We start from the raw sequence: 16,399 nt of genomic DNA, 5'->3' as shown, positions 1-16,399 counted from the left end.
TAATTGTATTGTGATTACTGATGTTTTTATACTTCTATTTTATTTTGTGTTTTATGCTTTTTTTGTTTGTTTGTTTTTTGGTTTTTGACTGGTAAGGGGATCACAACCCTTGGCTTGGTGTGGTCTGCACCACGCTCAGCCAGTGAGCGCACCGGCCATCCCTATATAGGGATCCTAATCCAAACCCACGGCCTCGGCGCTACTAGCGCTGCACTCTCCCGAGTGAGCCACGGGGCCGGCCCTTGCATTTTATGCTTAATATTGTTTTTTTCTTCTGTTTCTTATTTCTCTCTCTCTCTTTTATTATTATTATTTTTTTGGTTTGTAAACTGCTATTTATTTTCTACCCTCTTTTTCTTCTGTTCATATTAAAAATTATATATCTTATTTCTATCCTTTAGTAGAAATCCTTACATCTTAAAATATGTTTATAACTCATATTTTTCAAACAAATCCTGAGGTCATTTGGAATGTCTCTTTCTAATATGAAAAAGTAATTTAGCACATTCAACAACCCTCTGAAAGCATCCTCTACTCCTTTCAATGTTATTCCTTTCTAAACTTTTTAAAACAAATTTTTTAAATGGATATTATTATTTTTAGGGTTAATAATTTAATACATTTATAGAAAGAGTTTACCAGTTTCTATCTTTTTTTCTTTCCTTTTCTTTTGTGGTGGCTGGCCAGTATACAGATACATAGCCTTGATCTTGGTATTACCAACACCACACTGTAACCAATTGAGCTAACCAGCAAGCCCTGAGTTTACTAATTTCTTTAATCACTGTTGTTTTGTTTATTCTCACTATCCCTTTGGGATAAACTTTTTCTTTTTGTTTAAGTAGTTACCAAGGAACTATTTACTTTATTGGAAAATCAACGGGTAGTAGATATTTCTAATCTTTGTATGGCTGACAATATCTTTATTTCTCCCTCATGATAGTTTACCGGGACATAAAATTCTAGTTCAACAATTATTTCCCTTTAGTATTTTCTCCCTGTGATCTTCTCATATCTACTGTCTTGAGAAATTCATGGTCAATTTAATTGTCAAAACTTCATATGTGCTTTGCATGTTTTCTCTGAATGCTTTAAAAATATTTTCTTCCCTTTGATTCCTGAAATTTCACCATGTTATGTCAAGATGTGGATTTTTAATTTTGTTAGGTTTTGTGTGTGTGTGTGTGTGTTTTGCACTTTGTGTGTTAATGTTGAGGTCATGATTTTATTCAAATAAGAAATGATCCCAGCTCTTTTATTCTTTCAATATTGCTTTTCTGATATGATAGTCTAGGTTTCTATAAATCTTAGTGGCCATATGTTGTAGCTCTTCTATCTATTCTTCATATATATATCATAACAATTCCTTTATATTTTTTAAGCTTTTTGTCTGTGTTGTATCATGAGTGAAATCCTTAATGACATCTTCTAATTTGTTATTTCTCTCTTCAACTGTAGTTAATGTAGAATTAAATGTTATTTGAAATTTCCATGACTAGTTTCCATGTCTAATTTTTCTTGAATCAGCTGACTTTTTGCTTTTTATTTTAACTTCTTTTGCTTTTTATGGACTATATTTCTTTAAATTTTTGAGGATCTTAAATGAACTCATGGAAACGTCTTTCCAGTTGATTTATTCGTTTCATTCATTTTTCAATTGTTGATTTCACTCACTGTCTCTTTTGTCATTGGACTTTCTTACTGCCTTAGAGCTTTATGTGTGAACTGATCTCGAATTGGAATTCTCTCTCGTGACGCTTTTCTATGCAGTGCTCTTAGGGTTACTTTCCTTATGTTTCCCTCCACTCTTCAATTAGGTCTTTTATTGTTTCAAGGCCCCTGTGCTCCCAAGACATCAGAGATCGCAAATCTGTAGTTCTTACCCCTGTAGTAGCTTTGATCCTAGCACTCGCTGCAAGGCAGTCTGTGATCCTTGCTATGACAGACATTCAGCCTCATAAAAGCTGCGGATCAAGGCAACAACTTCACGTTCCTTCTTAACTTCATGGGAGCAGAAGCTCCTTTGGAAACCCAGTTTCACGTGGTGAACTCCACCAAACTGGAAGCACTTTTGTTCTGCTTCTTTTGTAGGAGTCAAGAGTCCAGCCAATTTCTCCATATTTTTACAGTCCTGGAGCCAAACAGGTCTCTGGAATCAAACTCTTCTTGCTAGAATATTATAGCTTCCTTACTTTTTAATAGCATATTATTTTTCATAGCTGTGGGGCCACGTGATAGTCCCTGGTCTAGTTCACTTTGCTTGTTTTGCTGCAGAAGAGATTTTTGGAAGCTTAGCCTCCGTCCATTTTTTCCTTCTTATCAATAGAACCACGAACAATGTCCAGCCGAAGAACTACTAAGTCTCTGTATTGTACAAACATGACTTTTGGACTCTAACAGAAAATGAAAATCCCTTTGTCTACCCTGGTCTTTACACCTGTTACACATAAATGAACATTCTAGGACTCATGACTTCCCTCACCACTCTGGAGTAAATCGATAATGTTCTGGGCACTTTCAGCCACAACAATCAGTCTCACTTTGTTGATCTGAATGCTCAATCTTGTTTAACAATCAAAACCTCAAATTTAGTTGCATTTCTTCCCCTTCCTTAGTGGGGACCAAATTTACAAAGGCTGAGCACCATCTGAGAATATGTGAATTGGTGTTTTCTCTCCCCTGTCCTGGTGGCTTCTGGTCCATCTGGTGTTGGAGTCTGGAGAACGCAGCGGGAAAAGAGAGAAAGAACATTCTGATTTGAGTGTGCTTCCAGTTCTCTGGGTGTGAGAGGTGTTTAAAGAAGAATCTGTGGATTTTTCAGATGGCTGCTTTGGACTTCCTTTACTTTGGGGTCCCCTTAACTTGTGACAAAACCATCTTAGGGAAACCTTTGTTAAACCATCAGGCTCACGTTACTAATATGAGTATGGGTAGAACATTCTGTCTCCAGGATTTGTATAATTTTGACCCACTTCTAAGGGGAGGCACAGATATTTCCCAATGTCCCAGCTATTTTTGTTGCAGTCTGCTCTGCCATTATAGTCCAACAGCCAGAGAAACTACCTTCAGATATTTCATGTGGATAACAAACACCCATCCCATGCGCTCTTACAACTACAGGAAACATATCAGTGCTCTCTGAGAGGTCTCTTTGAAGTCAGTTTTATGGTGTTTTTCCTTAAGGAGTGAGGTGAGACTCATGCATGACTAAGAAATATTCACATATCCACTCCCTCAGAATTCCTCTCTCAAGTCTTTACATTGCCTCAATATAGCACGAGGGGTTTAAAATCACAGCCTCATAATCGTGTTAGTCTGTTATTTATTAATCTCTACACCTTAATCTAAAGGTCCATTTAACGTCTTGTCACAGTGTATTTCTTAGGAAAATAAGATATATGTGGAAATTGTTGGGTGGGGCCACTGGTTAAGCGTCTTTTCTTCTTCTGCCCTTTCTATTTTTGGGGTTGTGTGGATGATGGAGTTCTGGGCTTGGAATGTAAGAGTAAGGTCAGAAGAATCACAGGTTTGTTTGTTTCTGACATCCTTGACCAAGTAAGCCAATGTCAGTAATCATTTACCACTAGAATTTTTATTGTGAGAAAAATAATTATTCCTTAAGTTTTTAAGCCACCATAGCCATATCTCTACTATCAGAAACTAGATGGTCTTTTAGCAGAGAGAGATTAGAAGACTCACCAATGTCACCTTGCTGGCCCAGAGCCTCTTCTATGTGTCCTGGAAGAAAGCCCTCTATGAACTGCTTCTCTACCATGCTTCCTTGTTGGTTGACTTTGTCCTAGGTTTGGACAATGGGAGATAGCAGCAGGATTTGGAGGGTGGAAGGAGAGATGATTTAGGACACATTTTGCCTGCTTCCTCCAGCTTCTTCATCATGGCAATAGCTGCATGTTTTTCAAACTACAGCTCCTACTAGAGGTTCCTCTGCCACAGTTCCAGCTCTCTCTGAGAACTGATTATTCGTGATCTACCCGTTGTTCCTTTGATTTAGGCTTTCTACTGTTGCTACTGCTGCCTCAGTATCCCTTACTGCTCTTTTAACCTTACCCATACCTTCATTAAAGTAAAAAATCACTTCGTGAAAGATTTATTATTAGAGCCATCTGGAGTGAATTTTCTTTCAGCTGGGTCCCTGCCTAACACTGCTATATAGTTAAGTGTCGTCAAGGTAGCTATTCTAACTCCAAGTCCAGTTTTAACTTCTCCTGCACCTCACAATGTTTGACATACTGGATATTCAATAAACAACTAATTAGATTTTATATATTGTGATGTTCCGCCATAAAAACAAAGAAATATAGATAAGTAACTTGTCAATATGAATATGTATTTGTTCCCTAGGGCAATCTATCCTAGTGAGCTATATACTATAAAAAAGATTATATGCTACTTATTAACATATACCTTTTTATGTACATAAATTGTACTCCCTCAACGCTATAAAATCTATAAGCAACAACAGAAGACAATACTTTATAGTTTACATTGCTATGGAGGAAATTCTTATAATAGCGTTTTTAATTCCAACAGATGGAAAAGAATAATACACATAAAGCTTTATTTCCTATTATTGAAGTCTTTATTCCAACTAAACACTTCTCATTCTAGCATTCTAACAAGAAATCAGTGATTTTCAATTTTTATCTACAAAAATGAAAAATGTAATTGTTAGAAAATGTTCCCATTCCAAAGTTAGAATTATTCATACATTCAGGAAGCATGCCATGTTAGTCCTCAAAATTGTTAGATGCTGGTGGCACTAAAATGTAAAGACTTGATGTGAAGTACTGTTATGTGTTTCCATCATGGATCCCCAAGAGTAAATTCAAAAGAAACGCGATTTTTAATCAATACTAAAGTTCATCTTTAAATAAACATAGATAAAAACTCTAATCATTGATCATGAATTGTCATAATTTAATTTTAAACTTGGGAACATAAACTATTTTTATTACTCCTCCTTCCACCCAGTGAAAATAAGGAAAATAAGTCTTGCTCTGAAGAATACAAAAGGGATTCCCTACCTCTCTGAGGTACAGACAGATGGCAGATTAGGGCAACAGCAAACATAAACTAGTGCTTTCAGAGGATAAGAAAAGTCCCACGGGGGTTTCAAAATTAAAATGCATTGAACTACTTAGATCTGTCAACATTTCACTAGTAGAGGGACAAGTTCAAAAAGTTCTACCTCATTTGCTAGATTTTGCTTCTGTAAAGCAGAGATCAGCCACCTAGCAACGGCACAAAAGATTCTACTCTGACATAGTTAAACTCATGCTGGCTGAGCAGGAAGAAAAGCTGTGTAGGATCAGGGCAGAGCTGGATGACCTGCCGTTCCAGTGCCACTAGGGAGCCTGGTTTGGGAAATTGTGAAATCCAGTATGAGGGATGACTTTTTGTTAGCATTCTTAGAAGCCCAGGTCTCTGAATGCCTCAACTGGGCTGTATCTCTTGCTCCTATTTAACAGGATGCATTGGCTGCGCACACACATACCATGCACAGCAAAGAAAGAAAAGATGTCATTTTCAATCAACTGCTACCCCATGAAAGCTTGGTTGTGCACATTCTAGGAAAGCTGATAAAGTAAAAACTGTGTAGATTAAGATAAAACACTTTCCTATTCGGCTATTTTAGGATGGGTGAAGGAGTGAGCTTTTTGAAACTCCTGATTCTTATACTATAGACAGTTATCTCTTGTTCTCTCTTTTAAAGCAAGTCCTTTGGCATTAGATACTGCCCCAGAAATAACCCTACCACTTTTCTTCTCAGTGGACAGAAATATCTACTTAACAGTCAGGTCATACCAGAGACCTTGGTAAATATCTGGATCACAAATCCCTGTCAGCAATGACCAGTGAACAAAATCTGGGCCATGTCCTTCCTTAGAGAATGTCCTCCCTGGATGAGTCAACAGGTCGTGTGGGAGGTACTTACATGGGATTGTCAAGGCAATGCACTTTTCAGCTGCGAAAGCTTTCAGCTGGCATGGGAAGCCTAAGAACAATTTAACATCTAAGAGTGCAAACACATCATGAGTCCTTCTTTCTGGGAAAGGGGCAGAGAAGGAAAATTAGGTATCACTGTGCTTCTCATTTTCATGACTGTTGGCAGCACAATCCAGCCTTGGAATTGAGGCAGGCAAGGCGGCTTGAGGAGCCTGGTGGGAGCGTTTACTTGCTTCACCTTCAATCACATTCCTGGTCTGTCTTGCTCGCTTGACTTTGCATCAGGCAGAGAGTGTGTAATGCTTTCTGACAACAGGGAAAGAAAACCGAGGGACAGGCACATTCATCCAGAGAATACTTTTTAAAGAGCAGCCAGCAGGCTCTGCCTTTTACTGTAAGAGATGTTATTATTTTTAAAATATTGGAACTGTTTTTAAAAATCTGTCTTAAAAATGCTTTTCTAAGTTACAAAAGCAGTACCTAGTAAAATAAAAATTCAGAAACTCAAATATGAAATCTCCCCCAAAGCTAATCTTCTGTAGATCTCACTAACTATTCCTAATAGTTTGATGGGTTTCCTGCCAGGTTGGTTTTTATTTTCACACACAGTTACACACTTTCTCTCCCTCAAAAGAGGATCTAAATATATATATATTATTTGGAATTTGCATTATTACAAGATAGACACATTTCTATGTCAGGATTTATATCTTCCATAAAAAAAGTTACTCAGTGTTCCATTACACTGAACATGTGAGTTTGTTTTCAATATGGTGCTATTTATTGCAAAATACCAAAACCAACACATTTATGTTTATATTTCCTGATAATATGTTAGTAGGATAGAGTCTTATGAGTGAGATCGCTGAGTTAGAGAGTTTGTATATTAAAATTTTGAATGGATATTCCCACTAAGTATTTTCTAAAAATTATCTTATCCTCTATGTTGTGCATTTAGTTTCCTAAAAAATAATGTTTCATTTCCACAAGCTCTGTATAAAAGGGCCAGTGTTTCTACATTTTCACAAGTAGTCAATATTATTAAATATTTTTTGTCACTTTGATAGCTAAAAACAGAAGTTCAATGGTTTACTTTGCACTTTTTAATGAAAAGGGTTTTTTTTTCAGATGTGTGTTAACCATTATATTTCTTTCTCTGTGAATAATCTCTTGTCTAGTTACCGACTGCATAATTTCCATTGCTTTGAGGAAACACTATATATATTATAGCTAATCCCTATCTGTATTATATGCTGTATATTTTTCTCCTGGCCTGTTGTTATTATTTTTAAAAAATTTTTTATGGTGTCTTTCACCATATTGCAGTTTTAATTTTGTTTAAGAATCATCTATGCAGTAAAATTTTCAAATCTATTCATCTTTTCTTTCATGGCTGCTAGTAAGCTTAAGAAAGACCTTCATTCTTCAAGATTTTAAAATATTCCCTTTTATTTTCTGTAAGAATTTTTATAATTTCTTTTTGTTTATCCCTTTAATAACTCTGGAATTAATCCCCATGTATAATGTTGATAATAATTTATATTTTATATAAATGGCTAAGCAATTGTCCTAATATTAATTATTACATAGTCCAACCCATCCTTTCTCATTAACTTGAAATATCACCTACTTTATACTAATTTCATGTAAATGCATTAACCTATTTGTAGACTCTTTATTCTCTTCCAATAGTCTATTTGTCTATTTCTGTTCCAGCTCTACAATATTTATTACAATGACTTTATAGTAAGCTTTACTAGCAAATACCAATTCTTAATTTTGACTTTAAGTTTTATATTTATTTTTCCAGGTTAATATTAAAATCCATTTGTATATTTCAAAAACAAACAAAAAACTAAAACATTTATTAGATTTAATTAACCAATCTAATTAATTGTTCATCATTTGTAAAATATTGAATTTCACTAATTCTAGAAAGTGGCTTGTCCATTTTTTTCCTATCTGTTCAGGCTTTCTTTGTGGGTCCTTCATTTGAGGTTGTTAGCTTTCTTTATGTGAGTCATGAACCCTTAGTGTTAAATATAAGCCTGTGCATATTATAATAATTGCTGCTATTTCAGAATGGAGCTCTTTTCCAATTATCTTGCTCAATTATTGTTACTGCTGGTGAAAAGGAAATTTACTTACTCTTGTATATTTATCTTATATCTAGCTACCTTGCTGAACCCCTTTTATTATTCTAACAGTATTTCAGTTACTTGTTTGGATTTCCTTAGCTGTTTAGCTGTCAATATCTGCAAAAATATTTGTGTTTCTTCTTTTTCAATATATTTAGCTCCTACTTCTTTTCCTTGTTCCTTTGGCTATAACCTCCCTGAGAAAATAGAATAATCCAAGTCCTGGCAGACAATTTTTTTCCCCTTCCTTATTCCTTGTTTTGAGAGAAAATACTTTCTGCTTTTTAAAAAAAATTAAAACTTTAAAAAAATTTTTAAACTGACAGATAAAATCATATGTATTTATTGTGTACTACATGATGCTTTGAAGTATTTACATATTGTGAAATGACTAAATGTAGCTAATTAACACATGCATTACTTCACAGTTATCATTTTTGTGGTGAGAACACCTAACATCCACTCTAAGCATTTTTCAAGAGTACAATATGTTAACTATAGTCATGATGTTGTACAATGCTTTCAGGTTTCTGATAGAAAAACACATTTAGATTTTTGGGAGGGAGGGACCACATCTCTGACTTTTAAATTTCTACTATATCAATTAACCTATTCAACATTTTTACCTATTCTAGGGCCAATTTTGGTAATTTATATTTTCCTATAAAATTGTCTTTTCCATGTGCTGAATTAAAAAAAATTACACCTGCATGGCCTCTCACACTTACTACATAAAAGATGTCCAATTGCTCACCATTTTAAATAGATGTTTGAAACTTTGGAACAATTTTCATTTGTGAAACATTCAAGTATTATTGAGCATTTTTTCAGTCCATAGCACTTGAATAACATGTTTTTAGAAATAACAACAGAGGTCATGATGCTAAATTTTGATGATTTGTTCTGTATTCCACCTTTTGAGGAACAACCTTGTTGATTACTATGGAGATGATTTAGATGATGTTAAATAAACAATTGGTAAAGAGATTACCAGTGCCTTCCACTGAGATACAACATTGTTTAAACTGTCCTTAAGTAAATAAAACAGAACCTCCTTTATATTCACAGGTCCATGATGCTAGAGAATGTTAGTTTCTTAGCAAATGTCCATTTTTTTTTCTTTCTTAGAGAGAGATAAGGTAATTTTTTCAAAGTCAAAGAGTTAATAAGTTGTGGAGTTCATATCAAACTCAGGTTTACATGTTCTTAGAGTCATCTCTCTGTCCCACATTGTACACAGCATATAGAATATGACTCATATACATGTGGGTTTAAGGAATGTTCTAGAGAGGAAATACTATATAAGCTGGAACATAAAGGATGAATCTGGAGTTATTCAGGTAGTCAAGGTCAGAAAGTGTAAAGTGGGCAAAAGAAAAAAACATGAATGCTCATAGGAATAAAAGTATACAATGTGTTAAGCTGAAAATAAATAAAGCTTAGTTCTAGATTTTCTAGAGGCATTTATTTCAAATCTGTACTCAAAGAAACATGCATCATTAGTCATCTAGTCAAATCTTCAAAGAGGCAACATACCACAAGGGTTGAAAACCTAAAACCATAGACACTGGCCAAAGACCTACATTTGAATCTGGACTCCAGCACTTTCATGCTTTTTATCTTTACTTAATTTCACCAAGTCTCATCTCCTTTACGGTCAAATTAGGCATATTGTCATCTACCCTATAGATTTATGTTAAGGCCACAGGCATGTCAAACACTTAAGTGATGCCTGACATGTAATTATCAATAATAACATGCTCTTTAGGTTATTACTTTGAACATTTGAGTCAAATAATAAAAAAAAAGATACAGAACAGTTTCAGTGACTCTATCTACATTTCTTCATTTTCCTTTAGCTTGCTCCAGGCAACAAACATCTTTCCTACACCTGGCCCAAGATACACTTAACTGCTTCACATTCTTGTTCACTCCACTGAGTGGATGTATCATACATTATTCAACCACTTTCCCATATGTGGGCATTTAGGATGTCTCCAATATTTCAAAATTATAAAAATGCTACAGTAAATAGCCTTGTGGACATTTAGACTCATAACGTTAGAGCTGTTTCAACAGGGTAAATTCTAGAAATGGAACTGTTAGATCAGAAAGTAAATGAATATATAGCTTTGTTAGAGATTGCCAAATTCACCTTCATAAGAATTGTAACAACCTGTATTTATGCCAACAGAGTGTCTGTTTTTTCACGTTCTTGCCAACAGAATATGTTGCTCATCCAATAGGTGAAAAATGCTATCTTAGTATGGTTTTAATTCAATTTTCTCTTATAAATAAAGTTGAATTTTTCCCCCAAATCAACCACTGTAATGGTTAATTTTATGAGTTAACTGGGTTAAGGGATGCCTAGATAGCTGGTAAAACAATTTTTCTGGGTGTATCTGTGAGGGTGTTTCCAAAATAGATTTGCATTTGAATCAGTAGACAGAATAAGAAAAATCAATCTTCATCTGTGTGGGCTGGCATCATCCAGTCCATTGGCCTTGGACTGGGAGTTACACCATTGGTCCCTTGGTTCTCATGCCTTCAGATTCAGACTGAATTACACCACTGGCTTTACTGGTATTTCAGCCATGCATGGCACTTAAACTTCTCAGCCTCCTTAATTGCATGCACCAATTCTCACAATAAATCTCCTCTTCTATATTTATATATATCTTATTGTTTCTGTTTCTGTGGAGAACCCTGACTAATAGAACCATCAGTTTACATATTTTAAAATTTATCTTTTGTCAATTTTTCCTCTCTGGTATTTGGGCTTTCCCAATTGTGTAATATACTGACATGTATAAAGCAAATGTATCTCACAGGGCCTAGTTTGCAAAGTCCTGTAGTCTCAGGTTTAGCCTAACCTTTTGGAATTACATATAGAAATGTTAACCTTGCAAAAGACAGGAAACTTTCCCCAGGCTAAAGTCTCTGTTGTGGATATAGAATTGTAACACAGCAGAGTTGATGGCTCAAGGACAGACAAGTTACTTGATTGATATGTTAAAATGCTGGGGAAATTGCTATAGGGCAAAACAATGTTTGCTAAGGTCAAGCTTTTGTTGGTGGATCAACTTAACCTTTTGCAAATTGCATAATGGAATGTCACTTTGTTATTTCACTGATGTTACTGGCCTCTACTGTTAAACTATAGCCATAACCCCACCTATGTTCTTTTTCTGTAACTGGTCTGGAGAATAGATGCAGGAAGAGAAACCTGGTTCGTGGTTAATGTCCCAAAGAAGGAATGCCTCTCTCTTGAGGGTTCCAGGAAATTAACCCCTTCAGGGTCTCTCACTGCTCAGAAGAAATGGGCTCTGAGTAATCCTTTTTGCATCTTTGTCATCCCATGTGAGGCAAAAGCAACACCCAATACTCTGTTTTGATTGAATTTATTATTTTCACACTTACTGTGATTGCTGATATATTTGAATGTATTCTTTCCAAATATTGTTTACTATGCATTTCAATTTTATGCTGCTTCCTATTTCTCTCTTTTACCCATGCTGGAACTTGATTAAGTTACTTTTCTTTCTTGTAATCGTTTTCCTGCTTTCCATCTTAATTTGGCATTTATGTTACATAGCTCAGTCTATTTTCCCAACAGCAATATTGATATATCAAAATAATACAGTAACCTAGCTTACTTTGGTTTAGGATAATTTCCCTTCCTTGGCTCATAGTTTGCCTCTTCAGCCCATAAACATGTTAAGTTATTGGTGTTTCTCAAGTAATAGAAGTTCACCTAGGAGTTCCATTTTGTAGTTTCTACTCTTGTGGACAATCATAAACTCCCAGCAACCCTATGACTGGCTTATAAAATCTCTGCTGCAGAATCTTACAAGTACCACCTGGAGCTCCTTTCCCAATGGAAGATCCAAAGGCTTTGGTGATACGTCCTCTCAGGGAACCATGAAATTCTTATATTTACAAATGGTCTGGATGAGAGGTGGGCTTTGGTGATCAATCCCTGGTTCTTTGGTTATCCCCAAAGGTGACAAAATTAATGAATTCTCACTCTTGGGAGTGAGAAAGTTGGGCTTGACATAAAGCCACCACCTTTCCACAATGCCCTTATAATTACTCTAAAACTTTGTATTCTAAGTGTGAGTCTTCATTTAACTTTAAATTCAAAAAGAATGCCTGTACATGAAAAATGAACTGGATGTTACCTGTCATGGGAAATTAATTTGACACGAACTATAATTGGAGATAATTTACATTATTATATGGTATTTCATTAAGACATGTTATGCTTAAAATTAAAAAAATGGGCAAGGATAAATGAAAGGATGGATACTGCAAGATCATTTGTGAAAGCAAATATTTAAGAATTAAATGACTGTCAGTAGGGCATTAATGGAGTTAGTTAAATTATGACAAACCCATATGCTGAATATTGTATACTACACAGCATAAAAAGAATGATATAAAAATACCGATTCCTATAATATTTTTCATGTGTCAGGCATTGTTCAGAGTGTTTTATGTACATTAACACCATTAACCTTCATAACTACCCCACGAGGTTCATGTTATTTTTTCCATTTTACTGAAGAACAAGCTAAAATACTGAGAGGTTAAGGAACTTACCCAATACTATACAGCCAGTAAGGAATGGATCTAGATCCATAGGTACTGCCATAGAAAAATAGCCATGATATTAAAAATCATGGTGCAAAAGTGATATGTAAAGTATAATTCACATTTTTGTAAGAAGCAAATGTGTGCTTATGTGTCTCCTTGTTTTTGTGAAAGGAAAAACATATCTAAATAGATATAAACCATACTACTACCTGTATAGTCAGATTTTGGTGTCAAGGAGTTCTATTTTCTGCCTGATATACTACTGTATGCTTTAAAAAATTTATTACAAATACATATATCATTTTTGCAGTTGATGATTTTAAAGAAATAAAAATTTAAATGAGGTGTTTGCCATAGTATAATATGAAAAAAGTTTCAAAAGTCATTTTCATACCTACATTGTAAATAGTCCTAAGCTAGTTCCAAACGTTTGTTTATATTGCTGGTCATTATAGTTATCTCACTATTTTGAAAGTATTATTTGCTATCGAAAATAGTGTTTGAATATTTGACTTTCTTGGTAGTGAATTCCCTTCTACATGTTGTTCCACTGGTTTACTTTCTTTTTAAGTCCATTTTCCCCTCAGTCTTCTCTTACATCTACCCCCACCTTAGAATTTTCTCACTGGACAGAAACAAGTTTATGACTTCACCATCTGGATTTCAATTTCTAAAGTTTATTTAAGTCCACACGGGTGTTGCCAGGAATGCAAAGCTCTTTGCTTGCTCAGCTGAGACTATCTAAATTCGGGATCTTTCTGGCCTAACCATTAGAATGAAAGCACAGAAATGCAAACGTGCTTACTGTAAACAGTTGACATTAAATAACATTATCCACTCAGGTGACACTCAATAAACATTATTTATGGCATCATTCTCAATTTCTTCCAGGAGGTTTTAGGAATTAATATTATGCATCTTGCCTTTACGTAAAGTAATAATTTATGATAAATTAATTTCCATGGAAACTGCTATGGAGAAAAGTTTAATTTTGTACAGATATCATGAAATAAATCATATAGTGAATCTGAGATAAAAAACACTTTGAGAAACTTATTAGTAACTAAGTTTCAACAAAGTTAAAGCAATGTCTAATAAACATATACCGCTATAAAATTTTTGTTATTGTTTTAATTAATAGAGATTTTTATTTTTTAGGAATAAACTATTTTTCCTAAAATATGTGTGTTGACTCAGAAGGATATAAGGATTTAAACAACTATTAATTGCTGTTTTCTACATACTATTTTTTTTTTGTTGTAACTTGAGTATCAACCTTCAATCAGTTTTTTAATAAGCAAAGTGATATATCCATTGATTTGCTAGATTAAAAAGTCATAAACACAAATATAATAGAATATGCCTCATTTCCTTCGGAGTTTATGAATCTTCTTTGCACAATTCCCTGAAGGATGAGAGAAAAAAAATCAAGCTGTCTTTGATATGCAATATAATTCCCCCAAGAAATCACAAGGCCTGTTTTTGTTTATTCTTGCTTTGAGTATGCAAATGTATTCCTTATCTGTACTTTAACATTATTCATAAACATCCATTGCATAAACCAGAAAATAGACTTATTTATAAATTAATTTTATCTTTTGTTGTTAGAATAAAGAAATATGGAATTTGAAATGAAAGGGAGAGGGAAAATGCAGACACTAAGTTTATCCGAACTAGAAGAATATCCATATCAGAAAAAGATCTTTTAAAAACCTGATATAAATATTAAAAATAAGGAATAATGAGTGTTACTCAAATTATGCATCACACATAATATAAAATGCTGAAAAACAGGGAAAATCATATTAAGAAATTGATATTTTCCTGAAATACACTAACATCTTCTTTTCTCTTATTCAGACAGATATATGTATATAGGGCCTTCACCCACTATTTTTACCTTAATGACCACATGCTGATTGATGTTCTATTACATCAGCCTCAAGAAAAATAAGTAAGCCAGCTGCAATAAATGTTAAAAAAAAAAAAAAAGACAGTGCTCCTTACCGACACATAGGACCATTCTTCTCTACGACACAAGTCCCACCGTTTTTGCAGTAACTTACTGGACACTCTAAAAAGAAGCATTACAAAGACCACAGTTAATTATAAATATTATTAGGAGGAAGACATATCACTGTTAGTCATTGCATTAAATCTAACCTCTGAAAGTAAATTGCTTCCCACTTGCTGAAAGTGAAATTTTCCTAGGCCACTTTCCTGTACCCTGAAAAATCTGCCCAGTGCCCAAGTAGTATGCAACAAAGACATTCTTCTGCACTGTATCAGGTGCAATCTACCTATTTAGAATGTGTCTGCATGACATATTTGTGATTATACTGAAACTTTGTGTTTACTGAAACATTTATTTCTTTTAGTTCGGCTCAATAGTCACCATATTACAGCAGACAGATGCTTTGCATGGGTGGCCTGTCTTTTTGGTAAGTTACGAGTGTGCATGTATATGTCCTACTTCTGTGTCTGTGACAGACCTCAGCATGGCTCAGCTTAGTCCCCCTTGCCCCTGGCCCTAGTTTAGCATGAATATTTATTTTCAAAATGGTTTACTTGTAAGTTAAAAAGAAGCTACCTTCATACAGCTACTACTGAAGGAGCTGTTAGTGCTTTTAACTCTTCATGGGTGCTTTTATTTATACTACCTGCTTGTATCCTCACTACACAATCCTGATAAACTAAGGACTGCCAATTTCCCATTTACTTAAGGCCGAAGTTGCTTTTCCTAGTTTTTTTTGAGAAAAAAATTATTATTTTTAATAGACATGTATTAATTATACATATTTATGGGATACATAGTCATATTTCAATACACATGTACAGTGCGTGATGATCAAATCAGAATAATTAGCATACACATCACTGCAAAAATTTATCATTTCTTTGTGATGAGGACATTTAAGCTCCTCTCGTCTAGCCAATTGAGAACACACAATAAATTATTGTTAATTATAGATGTCTTGCACTACTGTATACTACTAGAACTTATTTTTCCTATCTAACTTTAATTTTCATCCATTAACTAACCTCTCCCTGACCTCCTCTCCTTTCCCCTTCACAGTCCCCTGTTACCACAATTCTATAATCTACTTGTAGAAGCTCCTATCTTTTTAAACACCTCTTTTCTTGCAAAATAGCCTTCCTTCCTTTCTGGGCTATCCATAACTTTGATACTTGATGGAAATCTTTACTATCTTTAATTTTTAATTCAACAAACCTATTCAGCACACCTATTAAATGTCTGGCACTTGACTGGGCACTGGAAATGTAATAATTTGTAATACAGGCAGCTTAATATAGTTAAGGCTGTGGGTACTGAGGCCAGATTGCCTGAGCTGGAATCTCAGCTCAATTTATTAGCTGTGTACTATCAGGTAAGGTAGTTAATCTCTCTGTGCCTCAGGTTCCTCTCTGTGAAACAAAATTAAAAATAATAGCTCTCTCATAGGATTGTTGAGAATGTTAGAACAACCAGCTCCTAGTATGAAGTTAGTAAATGTTGATTTCAAAAAGATCCAGAAGTAAACACCTCAGTCAAATTTAGGAAGTAAGGAAGAACTTTCTGGAAGAGAATCAGCAGCCATTTATTTGGGCAGAAGTATGTGTGCATACAAGATAAGCATGAAGACCCAGAGGCCTGAGAAAAGGGTGCTGGGAGTTTGAGGAAGGAAACCCTGCCTGGT

General features: G+C 34.6%; 1 protein-coding gene across 1 annotated transcript in view; it reads right to left on the bottom strand.

Annotated features, from left to right (window-relative positions):
• The window catches only part of MALRD1 (MAM and LDL receptor class A domain containing 1), a 632,630-nt gene that overhangs the window by 82,695 nt on the left and 533,536 nt on the right, over window positions 1-16,399 (bottom strand). The window contains exon 36 of the mRNA XM_063101139.1: window positions 14,709-14,775. Coding sequence (XP_062957209.1) covers window positions 14,709-14,775 — 67 coding nt within the window. The remainder of the gene's footprint in view (window positions 1-14,708; window positions 14,776-16,399) is intronic.

The sequence above is a fragment of the Cynocephalus volans genome, chromosome 6, assembly GCF_027409185.1.
Source record: "Cynocephalus volans isolate mCynVol1 chromosome 6, mCynVol1.pri, whole genome shotgun sequence".
Classification (NCBI taxonomy): Eukaryota; Metazoa; Chordata; class Mammalia; order Dermoptera; family Cynocephalidae; genus Cynocephalus; species Cynocephalus volans.
Note: the sequence above shows the minus strand (reverse complement) of the source record. Positions and strands in the feature narration are given on the sequence as shown.